General features: G+C 66.5%; 2 protein-coding genes across 6 annotated transcripts; both read right to left on the bottom strand.

The window, feature by feature from the left end:
• Window positions 1-721: 721 nt before the first annotated feature.
• Window positions 722-11760, bottom strand: SUPT5H (SPT5 homolog, DSIF elongation factor subunit). Of its 5 annotated transcripts, none has more exons than XM_039389585.1 (30): window positions 11561-11760; window positions 11178-11355; window positions 10816-10981; window positions 10602-10667; window positions 9995-10006; window positions 9793-9862; window positions 9614-9682; window positions 9430-9495; window positions 9190-9220; window positions 8915-8983; window positions 7900-8151; window positions 7726-7815; window positions 7096-7166; window positions 6892-6997; window positions 6707-6800; window positions 6283-6419; window positions 6042-6197; window positions 5647-5793; window positions 5020-5166; window positions 4483-4608; window positions 4316-4400; window positions 4138-4242; window positions 3962-4064; window positions 3569-3696; window positions 3112-3217; window positions 2635-2793; window positions 2030-2198; window positions 1351-1554; window positions 1015-1110; window positions 722-939 (listed from the first exon to the last, which is right to left on the bottom strand). In XM_039389585.1, the coding sequence occupies exons 2-30, from the start codon at window positions 11256-11258 to the stop codon at window positions 796-798; spliced, it is 3255 nt and encodes a 1084-aa protein (XP_039245519.1). In that variant the 5' UTR covers window positions 11259-11355; window positions 11561-11760; the 3' UTR covers window positions 722-795. The 5 variants fall into 5 exon arrangements, with proteins under 5 accessions (XP_039245519.1, XP_039245516.1, XP_027604033.1 ...); XM_039389582.1 differs by having other exon boundaries at window positions 11178-11333; XM_027748232.2 differs by having other exon boundaries at window positions 11178-11311.
• An 832-nt stretch (window positions 11761-12592) lies between these two features.
• Window positions 12593-14073, bottom strand: MED29 (mediator complex subunit 29). The gene is made up of 4 exons (XM_027748235.2): window positions 13822-14073; window positions 13521-13579; window positions 13303-13387; window positions 12593-12906 (listed from the first exon to the last, which is right to left on the bottom strand). Exons 1-4 carry the CDS (start codon window positions 14056-14058, stop codon window positions 12670-12672), a joined length of 618 nt encoding a protein of 205 aa, XP_027604036.1. The 5' UTR covers window positions 14059-14073; the 3' UTR covers window positions 12593-12669.
• Between the last annotated feature and the right edge of the window lie 513 nt (window positions 14074-14586).

Genomic DNA, 14586 nt, shown 5'->3' with positions numbered 1-14586 from the left:
CCCCATGTCCCCACCTGGTGCTGCCGCAGCCGCTCCCGCAGCACGGCCGCGGTGTCGGGGCCGCTGAGAGCGCGGCGGGGGGTCGCAGGGGGTCCCGGATGAGGGTTCCCGGGGGGTCCCCGCTGGAGGCCCCCGGGCCCGGCCTGGCCCCGCCGCCCCCCGAGCACCGCGCGGGCCCCCCAGGCCACCGCTCGCCCCGCCATGGACGCCGCCATCTTGTTGTACGGCAACGCGCCGGCGCGGCCGCGGGGGCCTATCACAGCGAGACGCTGTCGGCGGTACCGACCAATCAGAGGGCGAGGCGGGGTCATGGGCGCGGCGACCAATCGCGGCGAAGTGAGGGCGGAAGCGGCACGAAGCCGGCGCGACGCATGCGCACCCGGGGCTAACAGAGGGGTGAAAAGGGCGAGTCCCAAAACTGGCCCCAAAATCCCCCTTGCACCCCCCAAAACCGCCCCCAAAGCCCTCTGGGACCCTCAAACCCTCACAGAATTGGGGGAAGGAGAGGCTGCACCCCCAGACCTTTATTTGACACCAAAACCTGGTTACAACGAGATGGGGGAGGTGAAAAACAGGGAGGGGGGGGGAGAGAAAATGAGATGGGGGGAAAAATGGGGGAGGCGGGGGAGAAAAGGGGAAAAGAGGAAGAAAATGAGAGGAAAAGATGAATAAAATGGAGAAAAATAGCCAAAAAAGGGGGAAAAACAGCCAGAAAAGGGGGGGAAATGGCCAGAAAAGGGAGAAAACGGCCAGAAAAGGGGAGGGGAGGTGTCTTGGGGGGGTCCCGGGGGTCTCTCAGGCCTCGAGCAGCTTCCCCAGGAAGCGCAGGTTGAGGATCTTGAGCTGCTCCTCCAGGTCCATCCGCACGATCCCGTCCTCGCCGTCGATGCTCAGCAGGATCCCCGTGGCCTCCCGGTCCTCCCCCAGGATCACCTTCACCTGGGGAGGGTCCGGGGAGGGTTTAGGGGGGGCCCTCAGGGGGTCTGGGGGTCCCTGAGGGGGTGGGGGTCTCACCTTGTTGCTCTTGGTGGGGGTGACGGGCTCCAGGTGTTCGCTGGACACGGAGACCACCTTCTCGCTGTCCTTCAGGTACACGGAGCACAGCCCGCCCTGGGGGGGCAAACGGGGGGGCTGAGACCCCAAAACAAACCCCCGGAGCCCCCACAGACCCCCCAGAGCCCCCACAAACCCCCCCCGAGCCCCCCAGGGCAGGGGTCTCACCGGGACACTCTGACTGAGCCGGGCTCTGTCCCACGGCCTGTGAGTCCAGGACAGACCCCCCAGACCCCAAATCCCGGCCCCCCCCGACCCCCCCCGAGCCAAAAGAAGCCCCCCGGGTGGGGGTCTCACCGTGACGCTGCGGATGACCCCGGTCTGTCCCACGGCCTGCGAGTCCAGGTAGGAGTCCCGGACCTTGACCTGGATGTCGGTGGTCACCCAGTCGCCCGCGCTGGGCTCGATGCCCGAGCCGGGGGTGTGGGGGTTGTAGCCCCCCGGGGAGGGCGCCCCGGGGGTCATCGGGCTGTAGCCCACCGGGCTGGGGCTCGGGCTGGCCTGGGGGGGCACAGGGGGGTGGTTAAAGGGGGGGCAGGAGGCGGGGAGGGGGGTTGGAAGGGGTTTGGGGGAGCGTAGAGGGGCTACGAGGGGGTGTAGGGGGGCCACAAGGGGTTTGGGGGGGCCACAAGGGGTTTGGGGGGGGTCTGTTTTGGGGTTTGGAGGACCCTGGGGGAGGGTCTTAGGGGCGGTTTAGGGGTCCTGGGGGGTCTGGGGGTACGTGGTAGGCCACGAGGGGAACATGGCCAGCAAGTGGCTGTTCTGGTAGCCCAGTGGGTCTGGGGGGCTCAGGGAGGTCCGGGGGTCCCGGGTTACCTGGTGGGCCATGGGGGAGGGCGTGGGGTGGTAGCTGGCCGGCGAGTGGGTGTTCTGGTAGCCCAGTGGGTGTTCTGGTAGCCCAGTGGGTCTGGGGGGGCTCAGGGGGGTTCAGGGTCGGGTTTGGGGGGCTCAGGGAGGTCCGGGGGTCCCGGGTTACCTGGTAGGCCATGGGGGAGGGCGTGGGGTGGTAGCTGGCCGGCGAGTGGGTGTTCTGGTAGCCCACCGGGCTCGGGGCCACCTGGTGGTAGCTCTGGGGGGAGGGGCTGGGCTGGTAGGAGCCCTGTGGGGAGGGGACGGCGTAGGGCGAGAACTGCTCCGTGTTGTACCTGGGGGGAAATGGGGGGGTCACACCCGGGGGTGTTTGGGGGGCAGGGGTTCCCCCCAGAGCCACGTTTTGGGGGCCCGCAGGAGCCACCCCCCCAACCATGTTTTGGGGTCCCCCAGAAGCCCATTTTCCCCCCACAGTGACATTTTGGGGACTCCCCCCACCAAGAGCACAGCCCCCCCTTGCCCCCTCTCAGATTTTGGGGTCCCCCCGCCCCCCCCTTGCAGCACTCTGGGGTCCCCCCACCCCCCCAAAAGCATTTTGGGGTCCCCCAGAAGCCCATTTTCCCCCCAGAGTGACATTTTGGGGTCCCTCCACCCCCCCAGATTTCAGTGTTCCCCCCCACCCCAGATTTGGGGTCCCCCCCATTTGGGGGTCCCGGGGGTCTGGGGGTTGTAGGGCCGTGACTTGGGGTGTCCCCCCCGTTTGTCACTCACATGGCGGGGGTCCCGGGGGTCTGGGGGTTGTAGGGCTGCGTGACCTGGGGGGAGGCGGGGTCGGGGTACCCGGGGGTCTGCGGGTTGGGGGTCCCCCCATAGCCCTGGGGGGACGGGGTGGGCTCGTCCTCGAAGCCGTACTCGAAGTCCTCGTCGGCCCTGGGGGGGCAACGTCAGAGGGGGGGCCCAAATGGGACCCCCAGAGAGGGGGGAGACACAAATGGGACCCCCAGAGAGGGACAGACACAAATGGGACCCCCCCAAAAAGGGGAAGACACAAGACAGGAGGATTTGGGGAGGGGGAGACACGAAACGGGGGGTTTGGTGAAAGGGACCCCAATGAAGGGAAACTGGGGGGGGTTCCATCTAGAAGAGGTTTGGGGTTTCTGGGGGGCTGTGGGGGGGGTTTGGGGTAGGGGGTCTCACCTCAAAGAGGTGTTGGGGCTGTTTTGGGTTATTTTGGGGCAGGGGTCTTACCTCGAGGGGGTGTTGGGATTGTTGGGGTCCCAGGCCCCACTCTGGGCCGGGGTCCTGCTCCCGTCGTGCAGGGGGGTCTGTGACCCGTAGTGGGGGGTGCGGCTCCCTGGGGGGCAACCCCAAAAACGCTGTCACCCCCACAGGCCCTTTCCCCGGCTGGGGGGATCCCCCAGAGCCCCCCCATTCCCAGGGTCCCTCCAGAGCCCCCTCCAAGCCCCCCCAGAGCCTCCCCAGTGGTCCCAGAGCTCCCCTGCTGTGCCCCCCTCAACTCCCAGAGTCCCCCCAGTCCCAGGGTCCCCCCAGTGCCCCCCTCAACTCCCAGAGTCCCCCCAGTCCCAGGGTCCCCCCAGTGCCCCCCTCAACTCCCAGGGTCCCCCCAATCCCCAGAGCCCCCCCAGTCCCTTCCAACCCCCCCCGAGCCCCCCAGTGCCCCCCCAGGCCCCCCCACCCCACTCACCGTCGTGCAGGGGGGTCTGGGAGCCGTACATGGGGGTCCTGGACCCCGAGCCGTACATGGGGGTCTGGGAGCCGTACATGGGGGTCCTCCCGTAGGCCGACGTGAGCCCCCCGGGGCGCCGGGACCCCCTGGGGGGGAAAGGGGGGTCAAAGCCCTGACAGAGCCCCCCATGTGGCCCAGGAGTCACCCCGATTCACTGAGGGGTCTCCAAGGGCCCCCACTGACCCACCGAGGGGTCTCCCAGGACCACCCCAACCCACCGAGGGGTCTCCAAGGACCCTCTCGGCCCATGGGGGGGTCACCCCAACCCACAGGGGGGTCTCTGGGGATGTTCCCACCCCTCGGGGGGCTCTCCCCTCCCCTGCAGGGGTCTCTGGGGGTCTCCCCACTCACACGGTGGTGAGGCGCTGCCTGTCCACGGAGATGGTCTGGCAGGTCGAGTGCAGCTCCACGCGCGCCGTGGACTCCGTGGCGTCCTTCACCACCCCGATGTACCCTGGGGGGGCGCGGGGGGGTCAGGGCGGGTCCCGGGGGGCTCTGGGGGGGCCGTGGGGGGGTCCCACACCCACCTTTGTAGGGTCCCTGTGAGATCCGCACCGTCTGCCCGATGAGGTCGTTGTCGCGCCGGCCCCGCCCGCGGCTCATCCCGCCGGCCCCAAAGCCCCCCCGCTGGCCTGGGGGGCACAGGGGGGCTCAGGGGGGGCTCGGGGGGTCCCCAAAGACCCCCGGGAGCGCCCCCGGACTCACCAGCCCCGCTGGGGTGCATCGGGCTGCTGATGCGGGGGGACATGGGGGCGAAGCCGCACACCGTGAAGTTGGTGACGTCCCGGGGCTGCGGGCGGGGAAAACGGGGTGAGGAGGAGGGAAAACGGGCAAAATCGGGAAAACTGGGGGTCCTGAGGGGTCCTACAGACCTTGGAGCCCCCGGCCAGCACCAGGTGGCGGGTCTTGCACACGAACATCCCCCCGTTCTCCACCAGCTTCTTGCAGTGCAGGAACGCGAAGCCGCGGAAAAGGTGTCGGATCTCGCCCTCGCGGCCCTGGGGGGGGAAAAGTGGGGCAAGACCCCAAAATGAGGGGGGTGAGAGACAGAAAAGGGGGTAAAACTCAAAAAGGGGGTGAAAGCCCAAAATAAGAGGAGTGAGAAGTGAAAAGGCGGGCGTGAAAGCAAAAATAGGGCGAGAGAAACCCAAAACAAGGGAGGGAACCCCAAAACAAGGGAGGGAACCCCAAAACAAGGGGGGGGAACCTAAAAAGCAAAGGTGAAACCCCAAAAAGGGGAGGTGGAACCCCCAAAAATGAGGGAACCCAAAAAGGGAGGGTAAATCCCAGAGCAGGGAGCAAACTCCAAACCAAGGGAGAGAACTCGGGGACGTTCCCAGAGACACAGACAGAGCCGGGGCCCCCCCCAAACACCCCAAGGAGCCCCCCGGGGCCCCCCCAGGACGCACGGAGTGGGGGCCGTCGATGACTTTGACGATGTCCTTGACGTGGATGTTGTTCTGCTCCGAGTCCAGGGCGACGGCGAAGCGATTGTCCTTCTTCCTGGTGACGGCCTGGTGCCGCACCGTCACCACCTTCCCGTACATGTTCAGCACCTGGGGGGCCACGGGGGTCAAGGGGGGGCTTCCCTAAAGTGGGGGGCCCCCCTGGGGGCGGGGGGCACAGCCCTGGGACAGGGCAGAGCTCAGGGACCCCCCAAAACACTGACACGGTGCTGGTCTGTGACCGCCTTCCCCTACACGTGGGGGGCACGTCTGGGGGGTCTTGGCCAAAAAACTGGGGACCCCCCCCGGGGTCAGGGGGACCCCCCTGGGGTGGTGGGGACCGCCCTGGGGTGGGGGGCACAGCCCTGGACAGGGCAGAGCTTGGGGATCCCCCCCATCCTTATTTTGGGGGGTCTCACCTGGAAGGTGACCGTGGCACCCCCACATTTTGGGGGGTCTCACCTGGAAGGGGACTGTGGCACCCCCACATTTTGGGGGGTCTCACCTGGAAGGGGACCGTGGCACCCCCACATTTTGGGGGGTCTCACCTGGAAGGGGACCGTGGCACCCCCACATTTTGGGGGGTCTCACCTGGAAGGTTTCCCTCTCGAGCCTCACGATCACCCCCACGGTTTGGGGGTCCAGCTGCACCAGCTCCCCCCACTCGTGCTGCCCCCCCACGTCCACCCCCGACGCCGTCTCGGAGCAGAGCTGCAGGTCCCGGGGCAGCACCTTCAGCTGGGGGGGAACACACCCAAAATCCTCGGGATTCACCCCAAAACAGGACTGACGCAAAATCCCTGCCGTTCACCCCAAAACCCCCGGGACCGACCCCAAAGCGGGACTGACACAAGCCCCTCGATTTCACCCCAAACCCCCGGGATCCACCCCAAACGACCCCGAACCCCAAACTGACCCCAAAGCCCTTGTTTTTCACCCCAAATGCTCCCCGACCCCATTTCCCACGTTTTTTGCCCCGAACTCACCTCGTGCATGGTGAGGTCGGAGAAGAGGATGACGAAGTTCTCCTCCACCCTCACGATCAGCCCCGTGTCGCCCTCGAACCTCCCCGCGATCACCTTCACGTGGTCGCCCATCCGAAAATACTTCCTGAGCTCCTGGGCCGGGAACTCCAACATGTCCTGGAGGAGACACCCCTGTCAGGGCTGGCAAAAGGGGTTTTGGGGACAGGGCAGAGCCTTTCAGGGGGTTTTGGGGTCTCCAGACCTTGAGGTCCTCGTGCTTGGGCATGATGGTGATTTTGTTGCCGTCCACGCTCAGGATCTTGCCCTGCAGGTTGATGAGCTCCCCCTCGCACACCTCCACGTTGTCCCCAGGCTGGAAGTTGTGCTCCCGCTCCTTCCCTGGGAGAGAAATGGGATTTGGGGCCTGGGGCATCTGGGGGGATTTCGGGGGGCTGCTGGAGGTGGCTCAGCTCCCCCTCACACCCCTCAACGTCAGGCTGGAAGTTGTGCTGCCCAGGGGACAGGGGGAGTTTGGGGTTGGGGGTGCTGGGGAGAGGGGTTTGGGGGGATTTGGGGTCTGGGGAGAGGGGTTTGGGGGGATTTGGGGTCTGGGGAGAGGGGTTTGGGGGGATTTGGGGTCTGGGGAGGGCGCTTGGAGGGGTCTTTGGGGGCTGGGGACCCCCTACCTGTGCTCTCAGTCACCACCTCCAGGTCGATGCCCTCGGGCTGGTCCTCGAACTTCTCCAGCTCGGACAGGGTGGGCTTCACCCCCTCCGTGATCTGGGGGGTTTGGGGAGTTTGGGCTCAAGCCGTGCATTTGGGGTTCCCTCGGGAGTATTCTGGGTTCAAAAAGGGGGGTTCTGGGTCTCACCACGGCCGACATGGCGAAGCTCTTGAACAGGAAGCCCTTCCTGCTGTACCGGTTGCCCTCGAAGATCAGGAAGTCGCCGTCGGAGGCCACGTCCCCCCCCAGGGACCTGCGGGACCCCCAGGTGAGCCCAGGGTGAGCCCAGGGGGTGGCTCCCAGGGGGGATCCCACGGGGGGGATCCCAGGAAGGATCCCGGGGGGCGGTACCGGATTTTCTCGGCGTCGAAGAGTCTCTGGGGCGGCCGCTTGAACTTCTTGCGTTTGGCAAACCAGTCCTTCTGCGGGGGGGGACGGGAGGAGAGGGAGCCACTCACCCTCGGGGTCCACCCACGGGGAGCCACTCACCCCAGGGATCCACTCACCGGGATCCACTCACTCCAGGGATCCACCCACGGGGATCCACCCACGGGGATCCACCCACGGGGAGCCACTCACCCCAGGGATCCACCCACGGGGAGCCACTCACCCTCGGGTGTCCACCCACGGGGATCCACTCACGCCAGGGATCCACCCACGGGGATCCACCCACGGGGAGCCACCCACGGGGAGCCACCCACGGGGAGCCACTCACCCTCGGGGGTCCACCCATGGGGAGCCACTCACGCCAGGGATCCACCCACGGGGATCCACTCACTCCAGGGATCCACCCACGGGGAGCCACTCACGCCAGGGATCCACCCACGGGGATCCACTCACCCTCGGGGGTCCACCCATGGGGATCCACTCACCCCAGGGATCACCCCCAGGGATCCACTCCCCCCCAGGGATCCACCCATCAAGGTGGACCCACACATCTGGGACCCCTCCCCTGCCCCAGGGGTGTCCCCCCTCACCCACCAGGCTCATCCGGGCTTTGATGCGGTCGAAGTCGATCCTGGGGATCATCTTGAGGGAGATCTGGTTCTGGCTTGGCTCCACGTAATCCACCTGGGGGGGGGATAGGAATGCCCAGGTGAGCCCCAGGTAACCCAGGTGAGCCCCAGGTGCCCCCCAGGCGTGTCCCCCGCTCACCTGGGCGATGTCATCCTTGTAGATGCCCCTCTTGAGCCGGACCCAGGCCTTGGGTTTGAGGTTGGTGACCTCCTTGACCACCTTGAGCACGTCGGTCATCTCCTTGATGGGCACCATCTGCTGGTTCCAGTAGCCCAGGCGCAGGTTGCCCACGCCCTCGATGGCCTGTTTCACGTGGGTCTGCTTGTAGGCCTCCACGTACAGGTACCCCCTGACGTGCTCCGGGGCCACCACGGCCTTGATCTGCAGGGGCTGCGGTGGGGGGGTGCAGGGGGTCACTGACAGTGCCCCCAGTTCCACCCCAATACCATCACAGTGCCCCCAGTACCTCCAGTTCCACCCCAATACCACCACAGTGCCCCCAGTACCTCCAGTTCCACCCCAGTACCATCACAGTGCCCCCAGTACCTCCAGTTCCACCCCAGTACCATCACAGTGCCCCCAGTACCTCCAGTTCCACCCCAATACCATCACAGTGCCCCCAGTACCTCCAGTTCCACCCCAATACCATCACAGTGCCCCCAGTACCTCCAGTTCCACCCCAATACCATCACAGTGCCCCCAGTACCACCCCAGTACCATCACAGTGCCCCCAGCACAGCCCCAGTGCCCCCCAGTGCCCCCAGCACAGCCCCAGTGCCCCCAGTGCCCCCAGTGCCCCCACCAAGCCCCAGTGCCCCCAGTGCCCCCCAGTGCCCCCAGCACCGCCCCAGTGCCCCCAGTGCCCCCAGTAGCCCCAGTGCCCCCAGACAGCCCAGTGCCCCCAGTACAGCCCCAGGCCCCCAGTGCCCCCAGCACAGCCCCAGTGCCCCCAGTGCCCCCAGACAGCCCCAGTGCCCAGTGCACCCCCAGTGCCCCCAGTGCCCCCAGTGCCCCAGCACAGCCCCCAGTGCCCCCATGTAAGCCCCAGTGCCCCCAGCACGGCCCCAGTGCCCCCCAGTGCCCCCAGTAAAGCCCCAGTGCCCCCAGCACGGCCCCAGTGCCCCCCAGTGCCCCCAGTGCCCCCAGCACTCACGGTCTCCGTGTACTGGTACGCGATGAACTTGCGCATGAGGGCGACGGCCGTGGCTCGTTCCTCCCCGATCTGGGGGTCAGGGGGGGTCAGAGAGGGGGTTTGGGGGGAGAAAGGGAGAGTATGGGGGGGAAACGAGGGGGTTGGGGGGGAAAAGGGGTTTGGGGTGGGGGCAGAAAGGGGGTTTGGGGCACAAACCGGGAGGTTTGGGCACAGAAAGGGGGTTTGGGGGCAGAAAAACGGGGATTTGGGTTTTGGAGTGGGGGCTCAGCACCCACCTTGCACTTGACAGTCCAGAGATTGGGGTCCCTGTGAGGGGGCAACAAAACCTCATTATGGGACGAGGTCTGACCCTATTTCCTCTTCTTCCCTCTAATTAAATCTTTACTGTGACCCAATTCCCCCTTTTTCACCCCAGTTAATCCTCGTTAAAGGGGGATCTGACCCAATTCCCTCCTTTCTCCCCCAGTTAAACCCTTTTCAGGCCCCAATTCCCCCCTTTCTGCCCCCAAACTCACTTGACCCCGGGCAGCAGCTGCTGTTGGGTGATGTCGTCCGACAGCTCATCCGAGCCCCCATAAACCCTGGAAAACGGGGGAAAAACCCCCCAAATCAGGCAAATCGGGGCTGGGGGGGTCAGGGGGCCCCTCCCTGTCACGACAACTGGGGGGGTCCCAGAGGGGTCCCTGGGGGGTCACTCACGTCTCCCCCACCGAGGACTTGGCGTATTTCTTCATGTAATACTCGCCCAACTCCTCCTCCCGCTGGTCCCTGGGGGAAAAAACAGGGAAAATCAGGGAAAAAGAGAGAAAAAAAGAGAAAAATGGGGCTGTGGGGGTCAGGGGGACTTTAGGGGGTGTCCTGGGGGGGTCCAAAGTCACCTCCAGAGGTTCTGGAGCCGCCGGGCCCCAGAACGATCCTCGTCCAGCACCACGTTGTCGATGTTGGAGGCTGAGGAAGAGGAGGGGGAGGAAGGTCGGGATTGGGACCCCCCCGTGAGGGGTTGGGGGGGCACTGGGGGGTGTTTGGGCCCCCATATTTGTGGGGGGGACACACAGAGGGGGAGGTGAGGGGGGATCTTACCTTCGATCTCCTCTGCCCCGGGGACAAAGTGACGGTGGAGAATGAAGTAAATAAACAGCAAAACCAGGTGAGGGGGGGGAACGGGGGGGAAATTGGGGTGGGGGGGTGAGGGGGGGGTCAGAATTGATGGGGGGGTCGGGGAGGGGGTTGGGGGGTAAAAGGGGGATAAAAAAGCAACAGAAAAGCCCCAGGCGAGCACGGATGAGATGGAGGGATGGATGTGGGGGGAGGACGGACACGGGACCCTCCAGGGAAATGGGGGGGTCTGGGGGGGAAAAGAGGGGTTTGAGGGGAAAGGGCATTTGGGGGGGGGGCATGGGATCCCCCAGGGAAAGGGGGAGTTTGGGGGGAAAAGGGGGTTTGGGAAAGAAAAAGGGATTTGGGGGAGGGAAAGGGGGATTTGGGGGGGAAAGGGGGATTTGGGAGGGAAAGGGGGATTTGGGAGGGAAAGGGGGATTTGGGGGGGAAAGGGGGATTTGGGGGGGAAAGGGGGATTTGGGGGGGAAAGGGGTGTCCCCAGGGTGGGGAGGGGTCCTGGGGGGGTCCCCAGGGTGGGGAAGGTTCCCAGGAGTCCCAGGGGGGGTCCCCAGGGTGCCCCCCCCCTCACCTTTCTCCAGGATGTCCTCAGCTCCGTCCTCCCACTGATCTTCATCCTCGTACTCATCGTCCACATCTGGGGGGGTTGAGGGGGGTCAGTGGGGTGGGCAGAGACCCCCCAAACCCTCCTGGAGCCCCCAGATCTCCCCAACCCCCCCAGATCCCTCCTGATCCCCCCAAACCACCCCTGAACCCCCTCAAGGCCCCCCCAGATCCCCCCTCACCGGCCTCGTCCAGGATGAACCCCCCGTGCCGCGGTTTCTTGGCGGGCCGATCATCATCTTCCTCCTCCTCCTCCTCCTCGTCGTACTCCTCCTCCTCTTCCTCCTCCTCCTCCTCCTCCTCCCCCTCCTCCTCCTCCTTCCCGCTGCCCCCGCGCTGCTCCTCGGCCTGAGGGGGGGGTTGGGGGGCTCAGGGGGAGTCAGGGGACCCCCAAAGCCCCCCAGCCTTTGGCCTCACCTCGCCTTCCTCCCCCTCGCTGCTCCTTGGCCTGGGCGGCTCAGGGGGAGTCAGGGGGGTTTGGAGGGGTCAGGGGGAGCTCGGGGGGCTCAGGAGACCCCCGAAAACCCGGAACCTTTGGCCTCACCTCGCCCTCCTCGCCCTCCTCGCCCTCGCTGCTCCGCTCGCTCTCGTCCTCCGAAAAGTTACTGTCGTCGCTGTCCGACATGGTTGGGGGTCCTGGAAGGTCTAGGGGGGCTTCAAAAGGGCTGAGGAGGGGTCCTGGAGCAGTCAAGAGAGTGTTCTGGGAGGAGCTAGGGGTGGTCCTGAGGGGGTCACGGGGGTGTTCGGGGGGGTCTCGGGGATGGGCTGGGGCGGCTGCGAATCCTTCAAGGGGACCTGGGGGTGTCCCGGGGGGGTCCCGGGTGGTCCCGGGGTGGGTCTGGGGTTACCCCGGGGTTATCTCGGGGGTGTCCCGGGTTATCCCGGTGGATCCCGGGTGGTCCCACCGCCCCCACCGCCCCCTCTCACCCTCAGGCTCCGCTCGCTCTGAGGCCGCGACCCGGCCTGGCTCCGCCGGGGCCTGTTCCTGTCCCTGCGCCGCTCCCGGCTGTCAGTCTGTGACCCGGTGCCGTTCCCGGTGTCCCTCCCGGTCCCTTTCCCGGTCCCTGTCGCGGTTCCTGCCGCGATTCCCAGGCTGGGCCCGCGCTCCCTCCGCGTCCCTTAACAGCCCCTTCCTCTCGCGAGATTTCCCGCCCTCCCTCTCGCGAGATCTCGCGCGACGGCGGCGCGGCGGGACCAAAAAAAAGCGCGGAGCGTTTTCCGCGATTTTATGACATCATCGGGGCCGCGACGTCACTGATAGGCCCCGTGACGTCACGGAGCAAAGCCCCCCGCCCCCGTGACAGCCCCCCCCCAGACACGTCCCAACCCTCTGGGATCCCCCTGTGCACACAAAGGAAGCAATGTCACAAAAAAATCAATTTATTTAACAAAACATAAGAGTTTCACCCCAAAACTTGGGGGTCTATCCCAAAATTACCCATTATCCCCCCAATTATCCCCTTCCCGGAGGGCCACTCCCCAAAACCCATCATTGGGACCCCCGTGGACACACTCAGACCCCCCCGACACCCCTGGAGACTCCCAGGGGGGCTTGGGGGTGTCCAGGACCCCCATGGAGACCCCCCAAATCACCCCCCCAGTCAAACCCCAAAACCAGCCCCCCCCCCCAGAACAGGGGTCAGACCCCAAACCCCCTCCCAAACTCAGACCTCCCAGGACCCCCCTCAGTTTCTGCCTTTAACCCCCCAAAACTCCCTCTGGGGGGGTCCAAGATCCCTCTGAAGCCCCTCAAGCCCCCCCCAACCCCTTCAGACCCCCAACCAACACCAGGGCCCCCCAGTAGCACACCCAACTCCCGGCCAGACCCCACAAACCCCAGAAACCCCTCCTTAACCCCCCCAAAGCCCTCCTGTCCTGACCCCCTCGGGGACCCCCAGGGTGAACCCCCTGCCCCTCCCGCAGCCCCAGCCCCACGAGTGCCTCTCCCAGAGCCCAACCCACCCCCAAAACCCCCTTTAACCCCCTCGCCCCCCTCCCCAGCCGTGTTTCGGGGCATCCCCGGGGGGCCCGGTCCCTCAGGGCCCCCCCGGGGGGGGCAGCTTGCCCGTGATCTTGTTGGCCCCCTCGAGGAGGGCGTTGTGGATGTCCTTGGCCCCCCCGATCTGGGCCTTGATGAGGGGCAGGTACTGGGTGTAGGGCAGGGGGGGCTCCCCGGGACCACCCCCCCCCTCGCCCTTGGGGGCCGCCGGGACCAGGGCGGGGGCGTGTTTGGCGCTGTCGAAGCTCTGGGAGAGGCACTCGTGGGCCAGGCGCTGGGGGGGACACGGGGGGGTCACCTGGGGGGCCCTGGGAGGGTCCCCGAGCTGAGACTGGGGGAGTTTCGGAGGGTTCGGGGGGGTTTAGGGAGGTTTTGGGAGAGTCACTCTTGGGCCCAGGGGGTCACAGGGGGTCATCTGGGGGTGGTCCCCAAGGTGGGACAGAGGGGGGTTGGGGGCGTTAATGCGGGGTTTGGGGGGTGGGTTTGGCTCTGGGAGAGGCACTCGTGGGGCTGGGGGGACACACCGGGGGGTCACTGGAGGGTCCCCAAATTGTTACTGGGGGGGTTGGGGGAAACTGGGGGAGTTACGAGGAAGGGGAGTTTGGGGCTGTTTTTGTGGTAATTTGGGGTGGTTTGGGGGTATTTTTGGGTGGTTTTGGGGGTCTCTCACCAGGCACAGCTCCAGTTGGTCACAGAGAGCATAAAACTCCTCCAGGCTCTTGTCGAAGCGCTGCAGGGCCCCGTCCGCGCTCTTCCTGAGGGAACTGGTCAGACTGGGGGGCACTGGGAGGGACTAGGGGGGACTGGGGGGGACTGGGAGGTACTGGGATGGTACTGGGACGGTACTGGGATGGTACTGGGATGTACTGGGAGGCACTGGTCACTCACTGGCCGCTGTCGATGCTGCAGTTCTGCACCAGGTTTTGCGCCGCCACCTTCATCAGGCTCTGAGGGGGTCGGGGGTGAAGGGGGGACCCCAAAACCTGGGGAGACCCCCCCCGAGGGAGGGACACGCCCCCTCAGGGGACACGCCCCCTCCCAATGCTAAACCCCGCCCCTTCCCCACACAAACCACGCCCCCTCGGTATCGGACCACGCCCCATTTCACATCAAGTCTCGCCCCCTCAGGCACCGCCCACCTGCAGATCGCGTCCCCCCACGCCCCGCCCCTTATTTAAGCCCCGCCCACCTGCAGGCTCTCCTTCAGCTGCGGCAGCAGGACCCGGAAGCGCTGCACGGGCTCGAAGTCCTGCTGCGCTTGCGCGGCCTGCGCGGGGAGCGCGGGGCCCGGAGCGGCCCCGACCGTTGGGGGGGGGCCCGGCCCCGCTCCTGCCGCCGCTGCGGGTCCCGCTCCCGCTCCGGGCGGCCCCGCGGGAGGTGCGGGGGGAGGCCCAGGGCCGGGCCCAGGCTGCGGCGGCGCCGCCATTGTCGTCCCCGGGGCCGCTTCACTTCCGGCGCGCGGCGCGGCGGGGAGTGACGTCGCTGGGAGCGCGCCGGAAGTGGCGGTGCGAAGATGGCGCCCACCATCCAGACGCAGGCGCAGCGCGACGAGCCGGGGCACCGGTAACGGCCGTGACGTCACCGTCTTGACGTCATGGGGCAGTGTCGTGACGTCACGCGGAGCGCGGGAGCCCCTCCGCGAGATTTGGGGGGTCGCCTGTGACGTCACGGCGCCGATACACAGGGAGGAATGGGGGGGTCCCCATTGTGACGTAACGGCGCGCGCGGGGATGGGTAGGGGTCACTCGTGCCGTCATATTACACTGATGTGACGTCACGCGGAGCGGGGGGAGTCCCCCGGGGGTTTGGGTGGGCTGGGGGTCCTCCGTGACGTCCCGGCACCACTATTTGGAGAGGAAAGGGGGTCCTGTTCTGACGCCATTTATATGGGAGGGTCGCTCGTGACGTCATAACCCTTCACCAGTCCCCCCCTGCCCCCTCCAGGCCCAGCTCG

This window comes from Pipra filicauda, unplaced genomic scaffold (assembly GCF_003945595.2).
Source record: "Pipra filicauda isolate LSUMZ 115617 unplaced genomic scaffold, ASM394559v2 scaffold1267_size38773_pilon, whole genome shotgun sequence".
In the NCBI taxonomy this organism is placed as follows: Eukaryota; Metazoa; Chordata; class Aves; order Passeriformes; family Pipridae; genus Pipra; species Pipra filicauda.
This window is presented reverse-complemented; position numbering and strand designations above follow the sequence as displayed.